This window comes from Anas acuta, chromosome 3, assembly GCF_963932015.1.
Source record: "Anas acuta chromosome 3, bAnaAcu1.1, whole genome shotgun sequence".
NCBI classification, from domain to species: Eukaryota; Metazoa; Chordata; class Aves; order Anseriformes; family Anatidae; genus Anas; species Anas acuta.
In genome coordinates this window covers 57,494,723-57,510,695 of record NC_088981.1, presented here as the reverse complement: position 1 = coordinate 57,510,695, position 15,973 = coordinate 57,494,723, and the positions used below count along the sequence as shown (strand labels likewise).

Here is a 15,973-nt window from a genome sequence, read left to right as displayed (position 1 = left end):
TATAACACATTTTTACATGCAGAAGTTAGAATGAGCTACGCACCTTTACATTTGTTATTTTTTACTTCTCAACCTTAATCTAATTTCCTTGAATTCTTTCAACTTTTATTCTGCCAGAAGCATGAGGAACAATTTATAGCAAAGCCTCAAAGTATTAAATCAGTGGGACTAAAACTCAAGGCCTCAAAAAATCCTGGACTCTGTCCTTACCTTAGGTGCTATGCAAAATATTTTTCCCATTAGCACTTTCCACATATAAAATTTCAAAAGCCACTGCAGACATTCACGTCTACCATTCACAAACTTTTTACTGTGAATTCTTCAGAGATTCATATTGCATAACTCAGCTGGAGTAAGTATTTGAGAGCTATTAATCACTAGGGATATCACATATACTTCTTTTTGTGAAATTTACTTAACTGAAGTCAAAAAGCTTTTGACCCTGTCCACAGAAATTCTCAGACATACCGAAATTACTTCATAAGGCATGTGTACATTATAATCCTTAATCAGTTTCTGTAGTAAAAACATCCTTCATTTTGTTTGCAAAGGGTTTCTAGAATTAATCAAAGCGGGGATTTTTGAGAGAGGCTTTTGAGGACTGTTGAAGCAGAAGGAAAGATTTCAGCACAGAAATTAATCAACAGGCTAGTGAGAGGGCTGCCAGCACATGCTGGATTTGAAGGAGCGAGTATTAATCACAGTGTCACAGAGAGTGTCTTTGGGCATATGAACAGGTGAACATGTAACCCGAGGCAGCTTTGGGCCATCCTAATATTGATCATTATCAAAGTTATTGATGTGGTGAACTTCTTCAGTGGACCTAAATGAAACGTTATGATGATAATAAACTATTAATTTCATGTAACACTGGGATGATGAACAATGCCTTGTATTTCAAAATCTATGGAATATTACAGGGAATAATGCAATTATTTTCATTGTTCATTCAAGTTGTCTTAGTTTTCAAAATCAGCCCAATTCAGCAAAACATCAGGTATTCAGAGAGGCTATGGAGACTATTCCCAAAATCATTATATTATAGAAGATCCTAAAAGCTTACAGTACAAGAGAGCTGGTCATTATTAGAGGTCTCATAGGGATGCTGGCAACCCTGAGCACCCTAAGCATCAACACTCTTCATAGGATCTCACCCATGACATTTTATCTATTGCAGATTTTTGACTTTTTTTTTTTTCTCTAAAATTCCCTCCAGCAAAACAAAACAAGTGGTACTTTTGCCCCTCCCATTCATCTGGGTTTTATAAACAAAAGCCTGTCAAAAAACCTGGCAACGGCAAAACATACACAATAATCTAACTTGGCTGCAAGGTGGCTGCAGAGGACAGAACCTCGTTAATTCAATGGGACTGTCGTCTGCCTCCCATGGTAATCTTTTTTCTTTTCAATCCATCCTTCTCAATTTGTGCCTTCTGGTCTACCCACTTTACCCTCTCCATCTGCAGAAGAAAAATAAAAAATAAAAAAGCAAAGGCAACATCAAATAATTATGGCAGCACAGACACCCATAATACCCACTTTCTGATCCCAGGATACCCCAGACCCCTGGCAGAAGTCCACAGCACCAGGCCCAACACCGCTCACCTCACCTCTGCTGTCCAGCTCTTACAACATACTCATTACAAATCTTAACAAAGCTTGGTTAAAAACTCAAGACTTTGGCTTTGAGAAGTCCAGGGTGCTGGTGGCCTTAGCAAAAGAAAGAAATGTAGAAGCCATTACAAAAATCAATTGTTTCACAGCAGCAGAGAAAACAGGATGTATTCCAGAGGCTATGACTATTCTCCTTAGATACACAATAGGGAAAAAAAAAAAAAACAACCTTCATTATGCTCAAGTATTTACAGCCAGACTTCTCAATGAACCCCATTTCTGCAAGGTTTCACAGTAGAAAGCAACAGAGGTGCCAAATACCTGAAATGGCAAGCTTATCCACTGCATATTTCCCAGAGGTGTTGTAACAAAAATCAGTGTACATGTACAATTCAAAGAGAGTGTAGGACAAGAGAATTCTGATGCAAAATGGTGATGCAGTATCTAAATCTCTTAATTTTAGGATGATCGGATAGTCTTTTGAATTGACATCTCAAATTTGAAGTTTTATTCCAAGAACTTACACATAATATCTTTCATATGGCAAAAGTCCTGCCAAGAGTTTTAAATATAGCTTTATCAAATGCCAGTTTGGCTTCCTCCATGTGAATTTGGATACTTTAACTAGAGTTTATGAACTTTCCTCGGGGAAAAAAAAAAAAGTATAATAATAGTTTACCATTGTGTGTGTGTAAGTAATATTTTATGTAAAGTACCAGATAATCCTGGAGTCTAAGTAAAAAAAAAAAAAAAAAAAAAAAAAAACATTTTAAAATAAGTAATTTTTTCTCCAACAGCTTTTATTTAGCCCTTAAATCACAGGTTTCACTTAAAGCACCATCATGTGTTCAAAGTGCTGCCAATTAAACTCACCCTGAAAGGGTGCTTGGTTAGGGGAAGGGTAGGAAAATACATTCATTAACTGCAACTGAGGCTACTGAAGGGCTACTTTATTCAACCTACTTCTGCTGTGGAAGATGAAAAAGGTGTTTTCTGTAATTCTCAATGGAGTTCTTTTGCTTGTCCCCAGCAAGATGAAGAAGAGAACTATACGGTATCCTTTCTAACCTGCTTAACAAAGCTGCTGGTGACAAGCAAAAAAAGGCTATTGTTTTAATGTAACCTAGATCCTAGACAGTTTCCAAAAATCTAGCCAAGAATCTTTGTGACAATTTCGAAAAGGAAGCTGGTACTGAAATTCTTGGGCACGCATAAGGGTTGTTCAGGACACCTCCTGCAAACACCAAATGCTTTCCACTCTGAAAGAGACATTGCCAACTGTAAGGTGAGACAGCGGAAATAGCTTCCACTATCTCCACTGGAGGTAGTTTCCATCCTTCTCATTAACAAGTTTATTATCTTGTCCTTCAACAAAAGCAGTAGGCATTTTTGCTGAGACTATTAAAGTTATTCCACAGAAGCACTGCAAGGTCATAAGTCCTCCTGTAAATAATTATGTGATTTTTGGCTGCCAGCTTTGCTACTTGATTAACTAATACTTTCCCTTACCCAACAAATGTGTTAAGACATTTACCTAAGGCCACAGAGTACTCCATCTCTCTTGTTTGGGTTGCCTATCCTGGGTGGACAAATTACCACCCCTCTTGGCCAACCTTATAGGAAGGAAGAGTCTAAGAGTCTACGAGCACTCCTGTTTATACTACTTTGGCAAGAGACAATTGGCACAGACTGAAATACAAGAAATTCCACTCAAACAGAAGAAAAAAACTTTTTTACTGAGAGGGTGACCAAACACTGACACAGGTTGCACAGATAGGTTGTGGACACTCCACCCTTGGGGATAATCAAAATCCAGCAGGACACAGCCTTTAGCATCCAGCTCAAGCTGAGCCTACTGTGAGTAGAGGGTTGGACTAGATGATCTCTGGAGGTGCCTTCCCACTTCTGGCAAAGTATTCACATTTATTTTTATAAGCCACTAATAATAATATAAATGAAAAATATTTTATATGTATAGACATAACTAGTGACAAAACCAACCAGGCATGAACATGCCAAGCTGACATGAGTTCAAATGAAGACATGCTTTTGTCCATTGTGACCTAATTCATTTTTCTACCAGTTGTACTACATAATGTATTTAAATCATTCAAGTATTTGATGCATTAACCTGCAGTACATTATGTAGACAGCTAAACTATGTACTCCCCATCCTACTGTTGACAAACTGTATCAATTTCCAGACTGCAGCAAGTTTCAAAACTTGCCAGCAAGGTTACTAACAGCAACAAAATGGTCAGTAAGGAAAAATCTACAGTATTGTGTGTGCTGGGAAAAGGGAAGGGAGAGGAGGAGAACATGCTCTCCGAGAGCAACAGGGCCAGAACAACACGTCTCACAGCGCACGCCCTCCCATCCCATATACCACGCTTTTCAGAGGGGTCATCACGAGTTACAGAATTCGAGCCAGCCTCAGCAACGAGTGGGAGCAGGCCAGATAACGAGCACTGCAGACAGCTTTGGTCTTCCTTATGGTCAAATAGACATGGTGTCTCTGTAGCAGATACAGAACAAACAGAGGCTTTTGTAACTTGACAAACTAAAGAAACACCAAGAGCTCTGCATTTTCGTGGCATTCCTTGCCTCAGGCAAACACTCAGCGGATTTCTAATTACCTGCTCTTCCTCTAGACCTCAAGAAGGCCCATAACTATTTTGAAATGTTGGTTTCTTCAACCCAAGTCTTTTCAAACCACACTTCACTGAATTGACATCTTCTAGCTTGCTTTGTTAAGACTATGCTCTTTCAGGGCAGAGAGCCTTATGCTCACAGCTAAATCTGTGTTGTGGCTGCACTACACAAATACTTTCTCATGTTTTAAGGAAATTGGTAAGAAGGCTGACACTGCAGCTTCACTGTCCCTCAGGACAAGCACAGTGTCCCTCTGCTCCACGGAGGGGACGTTCTGCTGAATGGCCCTGGACCACTGATGGCCACTGAGACAGAGCAGGGCGGGAGACTTGCCTCACGTTCACCTCATTTCTCCAGCTTTCCTCCCTTTCCTGAGGAAAGAGGATGATTATCGATTACAACCCTGCATACCATCTATTATAATTATGATATAATTATAACTGTCACTATAATTTCAAAATCAGCTGCAATTATCTGTTTACTCAAACCACCATTGTTAGGATCAGCGCTTGCCTCCCCAGGACGAGGTCAACCCTACATGATGCTGCAGGGGATTTTTGGGAGCATGGAGGCAGGGCTGCAGCAGCACACCTCGCACACCCAGGACAAGCACAGCTTAGTAAGTTCTTTCTCATATATAAAATGTTTAAGTTCCCAGACTGCAGATGTTGTTCCTCTGCTGCACAATACATGGCCTCTATCTTTCCAACACTACAAATCACAATAGTGTCAGACAGACTATAACTATATACTTCGTTGCACTATTTTTTGTGTATTCATTAACATACATTTCAATCTTACAGAGTGACTATTTCTTGAAATTTAGATCCTTGGACATTTTCACTGGGTACCACATATACTGGAATAATAATAATAAATAAAAAAAAATCAGGAAAATTTATTTTATTTGCAACAGGTCCAGAAGGGGGAGAGGAGGGAGCGAGGGGAAGGTAGGCAGATCTTGCTGTGTAATCAAGCAACCTTTGCATGTCCTACATTTCTTCGAAATTGAAAATCACATGCCGCACCTAATAAAAATAAATGCTTTACTTAAACTTTGTAAGAGCTTGTTCCCATTTGCTGGTAGTTTGCTTCCTTCTTTCTAATTCAACATTTTCAAACAGCTCTAAGAAGCATGTGGCTAACATTTTGCAGTTTGATTTTTAACACTTAAAGATTCTGCATTAGTCAAACTTCACTTGGTTTTTCAGGCCATTTTCAAGCCATTCAAACAGATTCAGTTATTTAGCACCAACTATATATTTAATAGGCAGGGAAAGCCAACACCCTTCACTTCGGAGCTCTCTCCTCCCAGGCAATAGGAACAAAAGGTGCCACTAGAGATAACCTACAAAGCACCCCTCTCAGGTCCTGCTGAGCTTCCCATAAGAGAACTCCATCTGTTGCCAAAAGCCAAAACTCGCCAAAGTAGAAAACAGAAGACAGATGTCCCTTTGCTAGAAGAATGGCTAAGCTTGCTTTCTTACTCAACCCCAAACTGTTGGGAAAGCTTATCAATGTGACAACTGACCTAGAATAATATATGTAGTAAGCCAATGTATGGCAATATTTATCTCACCACTTAGAAGTTGATGAGAGCTCTTCTGTAGCCAGCATTTTGATTAGGAAAGGAAAAAAAAAAATTGGGAGGAATGAAGAGAAAACGTTCACGTGTAGAAGCCTCTTGTATTCATTTTCCACTTGGCAATTCAGCCAGGAAAAAAAAGGGGAAAAAGAAAAAAAAAAAAAAAAGAGAAAAAAGAAACACGGTCACTATTACTCAGTATGATTGGAATCCCTACTTTATAGTTTTTCCATTATAACTCACATTAGTATTTATTGCTAGTAGAAAAATTAAGTGGCTCAAATTTTCAAATATGGTAAGCATCCATAGTTCCAATTTACTTCAGGAGGCATCTGCCATAGTCCTAACGTCTGAAATGTGGGAGCTAAGTCACTTAAAAAATTACAATCTTAATCAAAATTTACTTAGACTAAAGCCTGATTACAGTAAAAAGAACATCCAATCAACTAACTTAACAGGTCCACTCGTCAAGATATTAAATTCCAGATTAAAACAGGCCTGCTGCTCACATGCAGATTAGGGAAATTAAACACACTGAAACATGAAAATGTCATTTAAGCTCAAAAGTTACAAGAACTCAGCCACAGAGCTAAATTAAAGTGAATTCCTTTGAGCTTCTTATTTCAAGTAATACCTGGATATCCCTACTTCTACCGCTGTAATGGTGTAAATGGTTTGCTCTTGATTTATACTATGATAGGAGAGCAGCAGGTGTCTCTGTGTTTGGGAGGGAAGCATTAAAAATTTAGTTCATAGGAAGCCTTCAGATTAATTTTTATGTGTAAGTAGGAACTGAATACCAACTCTTCAGGCAGCTGAAATAAAAAAAAAGGAAAAAAGTAAAAAACAACAAAATTCCAGTTGTTATTATCAAGATCTCAAGACCTTTGCACCACAGCAATGTGCTGAGGCCTGAAGCTTGCTGCCAGGAATGCAGGCACAGGCTTTAGAAGAGACAGATCTTCATGGGGCTATTGCTTCCAGATATTTTATTTTTTAAATGCTTGAAACCCAGCACAATGAAATGGTTCGATCACTGAAGGGACGGATTCAGACAGGATTAAGACTGCCCCAGCTGGGAAGGCCTTACGCTGGGGCAAACAGCCAGGGATACAAAATGGAAGGCTGAGGCAGGGATGTCATGAGAAAGCCAGAAGCTCCACCAAATCTCACCCCATTTGTCTCTGTCTCTTCCACCCAAACCCTCCCAACTACTGGACATGCAGAGTGCTGTATGCCAGGATGGGGAGATGCCAACAGCCTGTTTTACCAGGTATGGTATGGCCTGCGAGGGGCAGGATGGCCATCACACAGCATCCACACCAGGAGCAGGATGGGCAGCTCCACAGAGTACGTGTGGGGTCAGAAGCCTGGACTGCTACAGAGAAGGATGAAGAAAAATAAAACAGGCCTTAACCTAAAAAAAAATAAAAACATGTAGACCAGTGTCTCTGATGGGGAAATTGCCCAGAGGAGTTATGGCAAAGTAATTACTCTGCGCTGACTCTCTGCAGGCATAACTACTCTGCCTCGAGATTGCAAGGTGACGCAAGCTAAACCACATTAAGCAGGGCCTTAAATGCTCATATTCTAACTACTCTTAATTGTCAAAGGGCAAGGAAATCTCATATGTACCCTGCTGATTAAAGGACAAGAGACCAATAAATAAATAAATAAAAACGACTTAACATAAAGCGCTGTAACTCCCAAATGACAAAGAAAAAAAACATGACAGCCTGCAGCTAGAAGAAGCCCTGCCCAACTAAAACACAGTCCGATATAAATACAAACAACTTGCCAAGTCCACCCACATTAAGCAGGGCTTAACCCACAGGTACCGAGATTTTTTTTTTTTCCAGTCTCTTAAGTGGCATGTCACCCGGGCTCTCTGGTACCGCCATCCAATCAGCAGATTTCATATCAAACCTGCAGCCAAGAACAACATTTAATTACCATGTTTAATTGATCTCGTTAACTGTTAGGATGGACAGCTTTGATCTTCTCTTCTGATAACTAGTTTACGACTACAGAAGAAACTGTGACTTTGCATAATTGCCAAGCCTTCGATGTGCATTTTTAAATTCCTCCTATTTCTCAATCTCCCTTTCTGCTTGTACTGCGTGAACACCAGCTCCTCAGGGGCGGCAGTCAAAGCAGTTTCGGAAAAATAGGATTTCAAAACGCCAAGCATAACCATGCTGCTACCTCTCCCTTCCTCTTTTTCTCCCCAAGGCAAGTAATCCTCTCCCTGAGTACAAATTACCAAGGTGGACCTGGCCTTAGAAAGGTTAAGTGCTGCATCCCATGGCTGCCATGGCACCAAGTGCTTCAGAATCACTCTGCACGTGTGGCATCGTCTGCTCCCTATCCTCTATGGAAAACTCACTTAAATCTCCACTCCTAAAAGGCTGGTTTCAACTCCAAGGCAGAGGTTTTGAGGAATTTCAGTGGCTTCCATGTGTTGTTTTATGTTTGTTAATAGGTTCACCCAAAAAAATGCCTCTTCTGCAGGAACTTCATATTAGCAGCTTAGGAGAGAAGCCCACAAGACCAAGATTACTAGCTCTCACTGAACCAAGCTGAGATTGTGCCAATGTGGATAGGAAGAGAAACTTCTGAGGACATTTTATTGTTTCCTTAAATATTTAGGAACGTTCAAAATAGATCCTAATTAAAAACAACCAAATACAAGTATGTTTAATTCATTAACTACCTCTCCCAAACACCGTTTTCCTGAATGATCAAGCCAATCGTAAGATCTACAGAAATAAATCTTCATAGGTGTTGCATAATAGGTTCTGAGCAACACACAAAGCAGCTCTAAATTTCAGCCAAAGAGTGTCAACTGTTTTCAAAACAGCAAGCCAAATCCTCATCAAACTGAATTCAACTGGAGCTTTGCCACTCAGCAGGACAGCGACTTGGCCCACGGTCCCCATGGGAAATCTTTTTCTAACTCAGGCTTTCTTCCTGCTTATTTCAAATGAAATCTACTTTTGGATCAGGTTGAATTTCCACAGATAATTAGTCTTGCACTAGCTAAATAAAAGAAGAGTTATATTGCTGCTCAGAAGCAATCTGAATAATTACAACAGGGTAAAAGAGAAAATTCCTTTTCTTCTTCTTAGGCGAATTTAGCAATTAACTGTTTAACATGGCTTCAAGTTGCTGCTGAATCTTCGTATTTCACAGCTACAGAGAGGAGAAAAGCACCACAGTGCATGGTCACCTGAAGCATCTGTAGAGTATCATAGCTGAACAGCAGCTCCCAAATACCCAAATAGTCGTATGTTAGAACAGAACTTTTCAGATGAAAGTCAGTCCTTTTTTGCTAAAGCTTCAGCACGACATGGTTTGTGATTTTTTTTTTCTCTCCTCCTTTCTCTCTTTCTTTTTTTTCTTTCTTTCTTTCTGGTTGGGTTTTCTAAAGAAGGTTTCTTCTTGCTCTTCAAAGATGATGGACATCTTGTACCCACTTTCCTTACAGTAGAAGCTACGGAAAGCCCAGAAAGTCAGCCAGACGGTTCATCTCCTGCCTGCTGCCGGTACTGTCCTGAATAACGTTCACTTTTGGTGGCTAGGGATGGAGGAGGGGTTTCCCTAGGAATAAGCTGAATAAAGCTTCCTGTTCAGCTAAAGCAGGAAATGTGCTCCAGGACTGCCTTACACACAAAGAGTGGAAAATACTTACTAAACAAAATAGCAGGAGATGAAGTGTAAACTGGATTGTCCTTACATCATGCAGACAAATGGAAAGCCATGCTCCCCATCCCCCCCACTCTCTTTCATTAATGTGCTTAGACATGAAAAAACATATACATATGCATACACTTTCCGCATGAACATCAAATGAGTATGCTCTGTGCCTTTAAAAGCAAACACCGAAGGATTTTAAACAACAACACTAATTAGGAGGTAGCATTTCCTCCCTCCCACAGGATCAGTTTCTTCTTGTTAGGAGAGGAGGTACAACTGGCCAAACCCTATCCTACTACTGGCGAAACCGAACCAGAAGTTGTCATTAGGTTAACCTCCCAGCATTTCTCTCAAAACATCTCTTCAGAACGACTAAAAATAAATGGCATAGAAGAGGGAAGGGACAGCCTTCCAGTCTGTCAGACCATTAGGACTCAGAGAAAAGAGCAGCAATATTAATTTTTGCATAAATATTTGCTGATGGTGAAAGACACAGGTTAATGGAAAAAACATCCTTCAGTGTTCACTGTAGAAACAATGACTGTTTAAAGTCTCACAGCGCTTCCCAAGAGCAGACCCTGTAATTCACGCCAGGTTTCTCTGCTGCCATCATACACCTTTTGATGAGCTCTGATCACTTCAAAGCAGCACTTGTCCTCACCCACCCTGACATTTAAGAATGGAAAGTGATGAAAACTACATCATTTAATGCTAGGTCACAAATACAGATGCACAGTGCCTAGAAAATGAAAAGCTGTTAGGCAAGCTCCATGGCGCAAACCATCCTGTGGTGACTGTGTGCTGGAAACATACAACAAAGCACCACGCAATGCACACAAACTTAATGAAAACCTGATGAAAGAGTGTCGAAAATCTACTGAATCTGATTAATTCTCTAGATGAGGCTACTGCACTTGAAGTCAGCTCACAAGTACTGCATGCGGCACTTCAATTTCATGCAAAGCTCAAATAAGTGTCAGGAAAGCATTTCACCAAATGGCCTTACAAATATCCCCTAATTGCAAGAGGGAGTCAGGCACAAGTCTCTAAGTCGTGGGTCATAAACAGAGGCTTCTCTGCCACCACAGATGTAAAGGTTAAGACAGCCAAATGAAACCACAGACAGCCGAACCTTTCCAGCAAACCCCATCACCAATGGTGGACCCTAGAAAAAGCAACCATCGCTGAGATCCCATACAACCGAAAGCTACCTTCAATATCCTACAGCATATGTGAAACTAAACTATCTGATAGCATGCAGCACACCAGTATAAAACACCTGCAAAACAGGCCTCCCAGTTGACAGGCATTACAGAAATCCAGCTAGTATTGACAGATGAGGAAGTTTCCCCCTTGTAAAGGTGGCAAGCATGCAGTGCCCACTGCACCAGAGGACATTATCAGCCAGACTGTGAAACCAGAAGGTTCTGCATGTGGCGGAGCGAGGGGATGTACTTCAACGCTTTCACTAAAGCATGTCAAAGAGCTCATAACAGAAGAGAAACAGCAGGGATCGTTCAAGACGTAATTGACTCCTAAGAGCCTCATATGTAGTAACATACATCTGACAGCAGCATCTAGGAGGATATGGATCCTTCATGTATGCCAGGACATGATACAGCCCAACAGAAGTAGTGTTCCTGACTGCACAGAACAACCCTCCATAGGCAAAGTTTTCTTGACCCATATTTGAAGTTTGCCTGTTCCCTGGTCCTTTCCATAAAAGATTGTGCTGGGATCACCCAAGAAGCTTTGTTTCCAAGAGGAAATTATTGTCTGGGCCACACAAAGAGAGCAGAAAACATTTCTGCAAGTGGAAATTACCCATGATTTGAAAAGCAGGTGTACAACATCCTACCCCTTCATCCTGAAAGCCAGACCAGGATATTTAAATCATCTGATACAATGTTGTGTTTCGTCTGTCTGTGTGCCACCAGAGGTCCAACAGTTAATAATATTTTCCCTCCACAAGAAAACATTCACGAGCAAGCATCTGTTAAATGGGAAAGTAGCTTAATTCATTTACAACCCTTGTTCCTCTTACAGTCCTACTCCAGCAGTTTCCTCCATGAACCTCCTGTACCTTCAGAAGTGGAAGAAAAAAAAAAGAAAAAAAAAAATACCACACTTGCCTTTGTTCCCAAATAAAGCCAGCATAATTAAACCATTCTTGTTATTTTGGAGATATTTCCCTTTAAAGCCAGCAATGGGGTTAAATCTGAAGAGAAACCTTGATGGCTGCCATCACAGAGGACTTCACGCTGGTAACTACAACTCATGCTGCCCTGTCCCCTTGGCCCGATTACAACATGAAGAAAGCATGCAACAAGAGGACTGACATATCTTTACGTGCAACTTCATGTCAACATGGGTAGCCTACGTATCAATTCCTTGGGACTGATACACAAGTAATCTGGCTTTGCAAGAAGGCTGTATTTCAAGCAATTTAAAAAAGGTTAGAAACATCTCATTTATCAACGTAATTTAAAATTAATGATGATTTCTTTGAAAAGTAAATATTAGCAGCAGCAACGCAACTGTTAAGTAGTGAAATGAAGTTTGACAGCAGAGACTACCAAAGAATTTAAAACCAAGCAGGGAAAGCCAAACGTAAGAACTGCACCCAGTTTTGGGAACTGCCATGACAAGAGGAAAAATCATCAAATTAAAAACAATAACAAGCTTAGCTCAAAGAACTGAGTTATAAAAATAATAATAAAAAATAAGTAGCAAACATGTAACTTGTGCCAAATGATGACCAAGAGAGAATACAATAACCAAATGCCTGACACATGCAAAATGTCAGGGTTTGTACAGTACAGCACGAGCCTCATTTCATTCTTCCCTTTAGATATGTTGCATCACTTCATTGCAATAAGCTCCCTATTTAAACACAGAGATAAATAAATTCTGCTTTACATCAGGGCGTCGATGTAATAGAGCACTTTACTGCAGGTATCTCCAGCAGGAAAATATTTGTATTTTAAGTCTGAGCACCATGCTATGCCATGCCATGCTAACATAACACTAGCAGAAAAGAATGTATCTGTCTTGGTGAGAAGGAAAAGCTCCTTGAGTTTGGCAAGCACTCATGAAGCACCAAGAAGTCAAACATGCTATCACAAAACTTTAGCCAAAAGTTTACTAACCACAGAAACAGCCTTTTGGTAAGAGTGATGACAGTTTCCTCCTTTGGAAGCAGGGGGGAATTGACTGAAGTACACCACAAGGAATAGTGTAAGGAATAATTCTGCAATGAAACAGGTAAGTTACCCATACCGGGTCCATATTAATTGAACCTCATCTAAGAAAGGCCTTCATTACCAAATTTGTTGGCAAGTTTGCGATGCACAAAGCAGGCTTTCTACTTCCACTGAGATGAAGCCCATCAGTGGTCTTGGGGCATCAAGCCTGTGTAGGCTAGGCTTACACCTTACGCATCTTCTGTGATCTGTGACTGTTTCCAGCACACTGAGACAGCTAAGCTGATGCTGAAACCCATCTTGCACTTACTCTGTGGAGAGCTGGGACATGCACCAACAAAACTACGTGTAGCAGATCCAACTTCTGCATGATCCTTTCTCCCTAGTCTGACCAAGCTGGGGAAAAAACTTTCTGTAGCCACGTGCAGCTGCACAATCAGTCACCTCTGAGGGCTGATTTTCAGGCCGATGAGGGAACTTAAGAAAAACCTCCCCGAAGTGTCGCTATATCAGGACGCAAGGCCACGCCTGGACCTTGCTGTCTGTGCTCCGCACAAAGTTGCAGCTACAAACTCGGGACCAGCCTGCACGCAGCGCAGCGGGAGCTCAGGAGAGCAGAGACGCACAGGCAGCTGGAAACCACATCCAGCCTTGCCTTCCCCCGGCTCTCCCCGTGCACACACACAAGAGCTAATGGGGCAGCAGGGCTGAGCTGTCAGGAGCCCGGCTGCCCCAAACCTAGCACAAACCCCTATCAGCACGGTGGGGTAAGCCGGGGGGCATCTCGTGGTGCGGGGAGCGCTGACAACCCCCTGGATGTCCCGGGGCTGAGATTTGGGGGCTGAGATTTCAGAGCTGAGGATTCAGGGCTGAGATTTCACCGGGCACAGGCACTGCCAGACCGCAGCGCCCTCAGCCCCCGTCCCCCCCACCCCCCAAGCCCCCCTCTCCCCGAGGCTCACTCACGGATCTTGACTTTGCGGTGGTCGAGGCGGGCGAGCAGCGCCTCCAGGGCGCCCAGGCGGCGCTGGAGCCGGGCGTTGCGGTGGCACAGCGAGTCCGCCTCGCTCAGGATCCCTCCGAAGATGTCCCCGGCGCAGCGGGAGAGGTCGGAGAGCTGCATGAGCAGCGACACCAGCGCGTAGGAGCTGACCTGCTCCAGCGCCCCGAAAAGCGGCACCGCGCCCCGGCGGCCCCGGCCGCCCCCCTCGGCAGCCCCGGGGGGGTCCCCCGGCCCCGGGCCGCCCCGCTCCGAGCCGTCGCCGCCGGCCTCCTCCAACCTGCAGAGCTTCAGCGGCTCCAGGGTCCGCAGGGGGAACGGCATCGCGGCCGGGGGGCGGCGGGCAAAGCAGAGGGGGGGGGGGGGGAAGGAGAGAGAAGCGTCTCCGGCGCTGAGAGCCTGCCGAAAAAGTTCCGAAAAAGAGGAGAGAGAGGGAGGGAGGGAAGGAGGGAGGGAAGGAGGGAGGGAGGGAGGACGACAACAACAACAAATGAATCAGGGCGGGCGCGCTACGCCAGCCGGGGCCGGCGGGGAGCCGGAGCCGCCCCGGCGCAGGGGGAGCCCCGCACGGAGCCCATGTGCGGGGGGTGCCGGCACCGCTCCCGCTCCGCCCGGCGGCAGGGAGACAGGAAAGGGCCCGGGGCTGTCCCCCCCCGAAAGTGGAGATCGGGGCGGGAGGAGGAAGCGTGGGAGGGGGGGGAGAGGAGCCCTGGATGCGGCCACAAAGGAGGGAAAGCGGCCGGAGAGAAAGAGAGGGAGGGGAGGAGGAAGAGGAGGAGGAGGAGGGGAGAGAAAAGCCCGGAGCAACCCCACCTGGGGAACCCCGGCGCCGTTGCAGGCACTTTTCTGAGCGCACCAAACTCCCGACCCGGAAAGCGAGAGCTGCGGAGAGAGGAGGGGAGAGGGGGGGGCGCAGCCTCCGCCAACCTGGGAAAAGCACCAGAGGCCGCCGCCTACCTGCGGCTCCCCGAACTGGAGCCTCCGCCGCAGCCTCACCCTGCCCGGCCGGCGCCGTGGCTGCGGCCCGGCCCCGCTGCCCCCGGCCCCGCGGGGCTCCCCGGGGGGGTCGCGGCCGCCGCCCCCTGCCCCGAGCTCGGTGCGAGACGGGGGAGCGGGGGCCGGGCCCTGCCCCTCCGCGGGGCGGCCTGGAGGGGGCTGCAGCCAAACCCGGGCCTGGGAAGCCCCCCGCGCCCTGCCCCTGCAAGAGGCGATCACAGGATGGGTGGGTTGGAAGCGGCCTCAAAGCCCACCCAGTGCCATGGCAGGGACACCTCCCACCAGCCCAGGTTGCCCAAAGCCCCATCCAGCCTGGCCCTGAACACCTCCAGGGATGGGGCGATGGGCGCTGTGTGGGGTGGTCGCTCCCACGGGCTGCTCCCCCAGAACTGATTGAGCCTAGGAGCAACTGCTGACAGCTGCGATGTCATTTTAATTGGGCACTGGGCTGCTGGCTCCGCTCCTGGTGTATGATAAAGAGAGGAACGTGGGCTCACGCTGCTTGTGAAAAGGGCTCTGGGGAAAAGCAGTTGTATGGACCCTTTTAACCCCATGGGCAACTCCATTCCCTCCACAGCTGAAGCATCAGTGCGATGCAAGACACAGAACCAGATGGAGAAAGGATCCTGAGAGGGATCCAGTGCGCCCTTTGTTCGCATCTTGGGGCTGCATAACTGAGAACTAAATACTCTGAATCATAGTAAATCTATGGAGGAGTTTGGGGGCAAGGCCACAGAGAGCTGAGCACAAAGCAAAGACTTGTGGCATACGCAAGAATTAAAGTCTACAGGAAATGCTTTTAGGGGTGATACTCATATGCAAAAACTGCAAGTCGCTAATTCTTCTCATCTACAAAGCATAAAAAGGCTTTCGTCTTCAAGTTTTCCTTGAAAGAACAACAACAAAAGCAACACACTCTGGTGTTTTAAAGAACAAAACCACCTTTCTTCAGACCTCAGTCCAGACAAGCTGCCAATGGGCAGCTTTGTAAGACTTCTGCTACTTATCTGATACAGGCAGTACAGCTGGGTGCCCATGTGCCGTGTTTGTAGGAACTGATGAGAAGAACATGGTGCAAACAGGCCGAATGGTGTTTAATCAGGGACTAAACACAAAGGGAATCCCAAGCAATAATCTTATGACCACAAAGCTGTCGGTATTGATTAGCAAAAGATAGAAAGCAGTCATTCTCTCATATTAAATTCTTCTGGTTTTATTTTGGGACAT

General features: G+C 44.4%; 1 protein-coding gene across 5 annotated transcripts in view; it reads right to left on the bottom strand.

Moving 5' to 3' along the window:
• The window catches only part of NHSL1 (NHS like 1), a 164,533-nt gene extending 150,323 nt beyond the window's left edge, over positions 1–14,210 (bottom strand). For all 5 annotated transcript variants that reach the window (XM_068677274.1, XM_068677275.1, XM_068677277.1 and 2 more), the window contains exon 1: positions 13,717–14,210. In XM_068677274.1, coding sequence (XP_068533375.1) covers positions 13,717–14,074 — 358 coding nt within the window. In that variant the 5' untranslated portion in view covers positions 14,075–14,210. The remainder of the gene's footprint in view (positions 1–13,716) is intronic.
• Between the last annotated feature and the right edge of the window lie 1,763 nt (positions 14,211–15,973).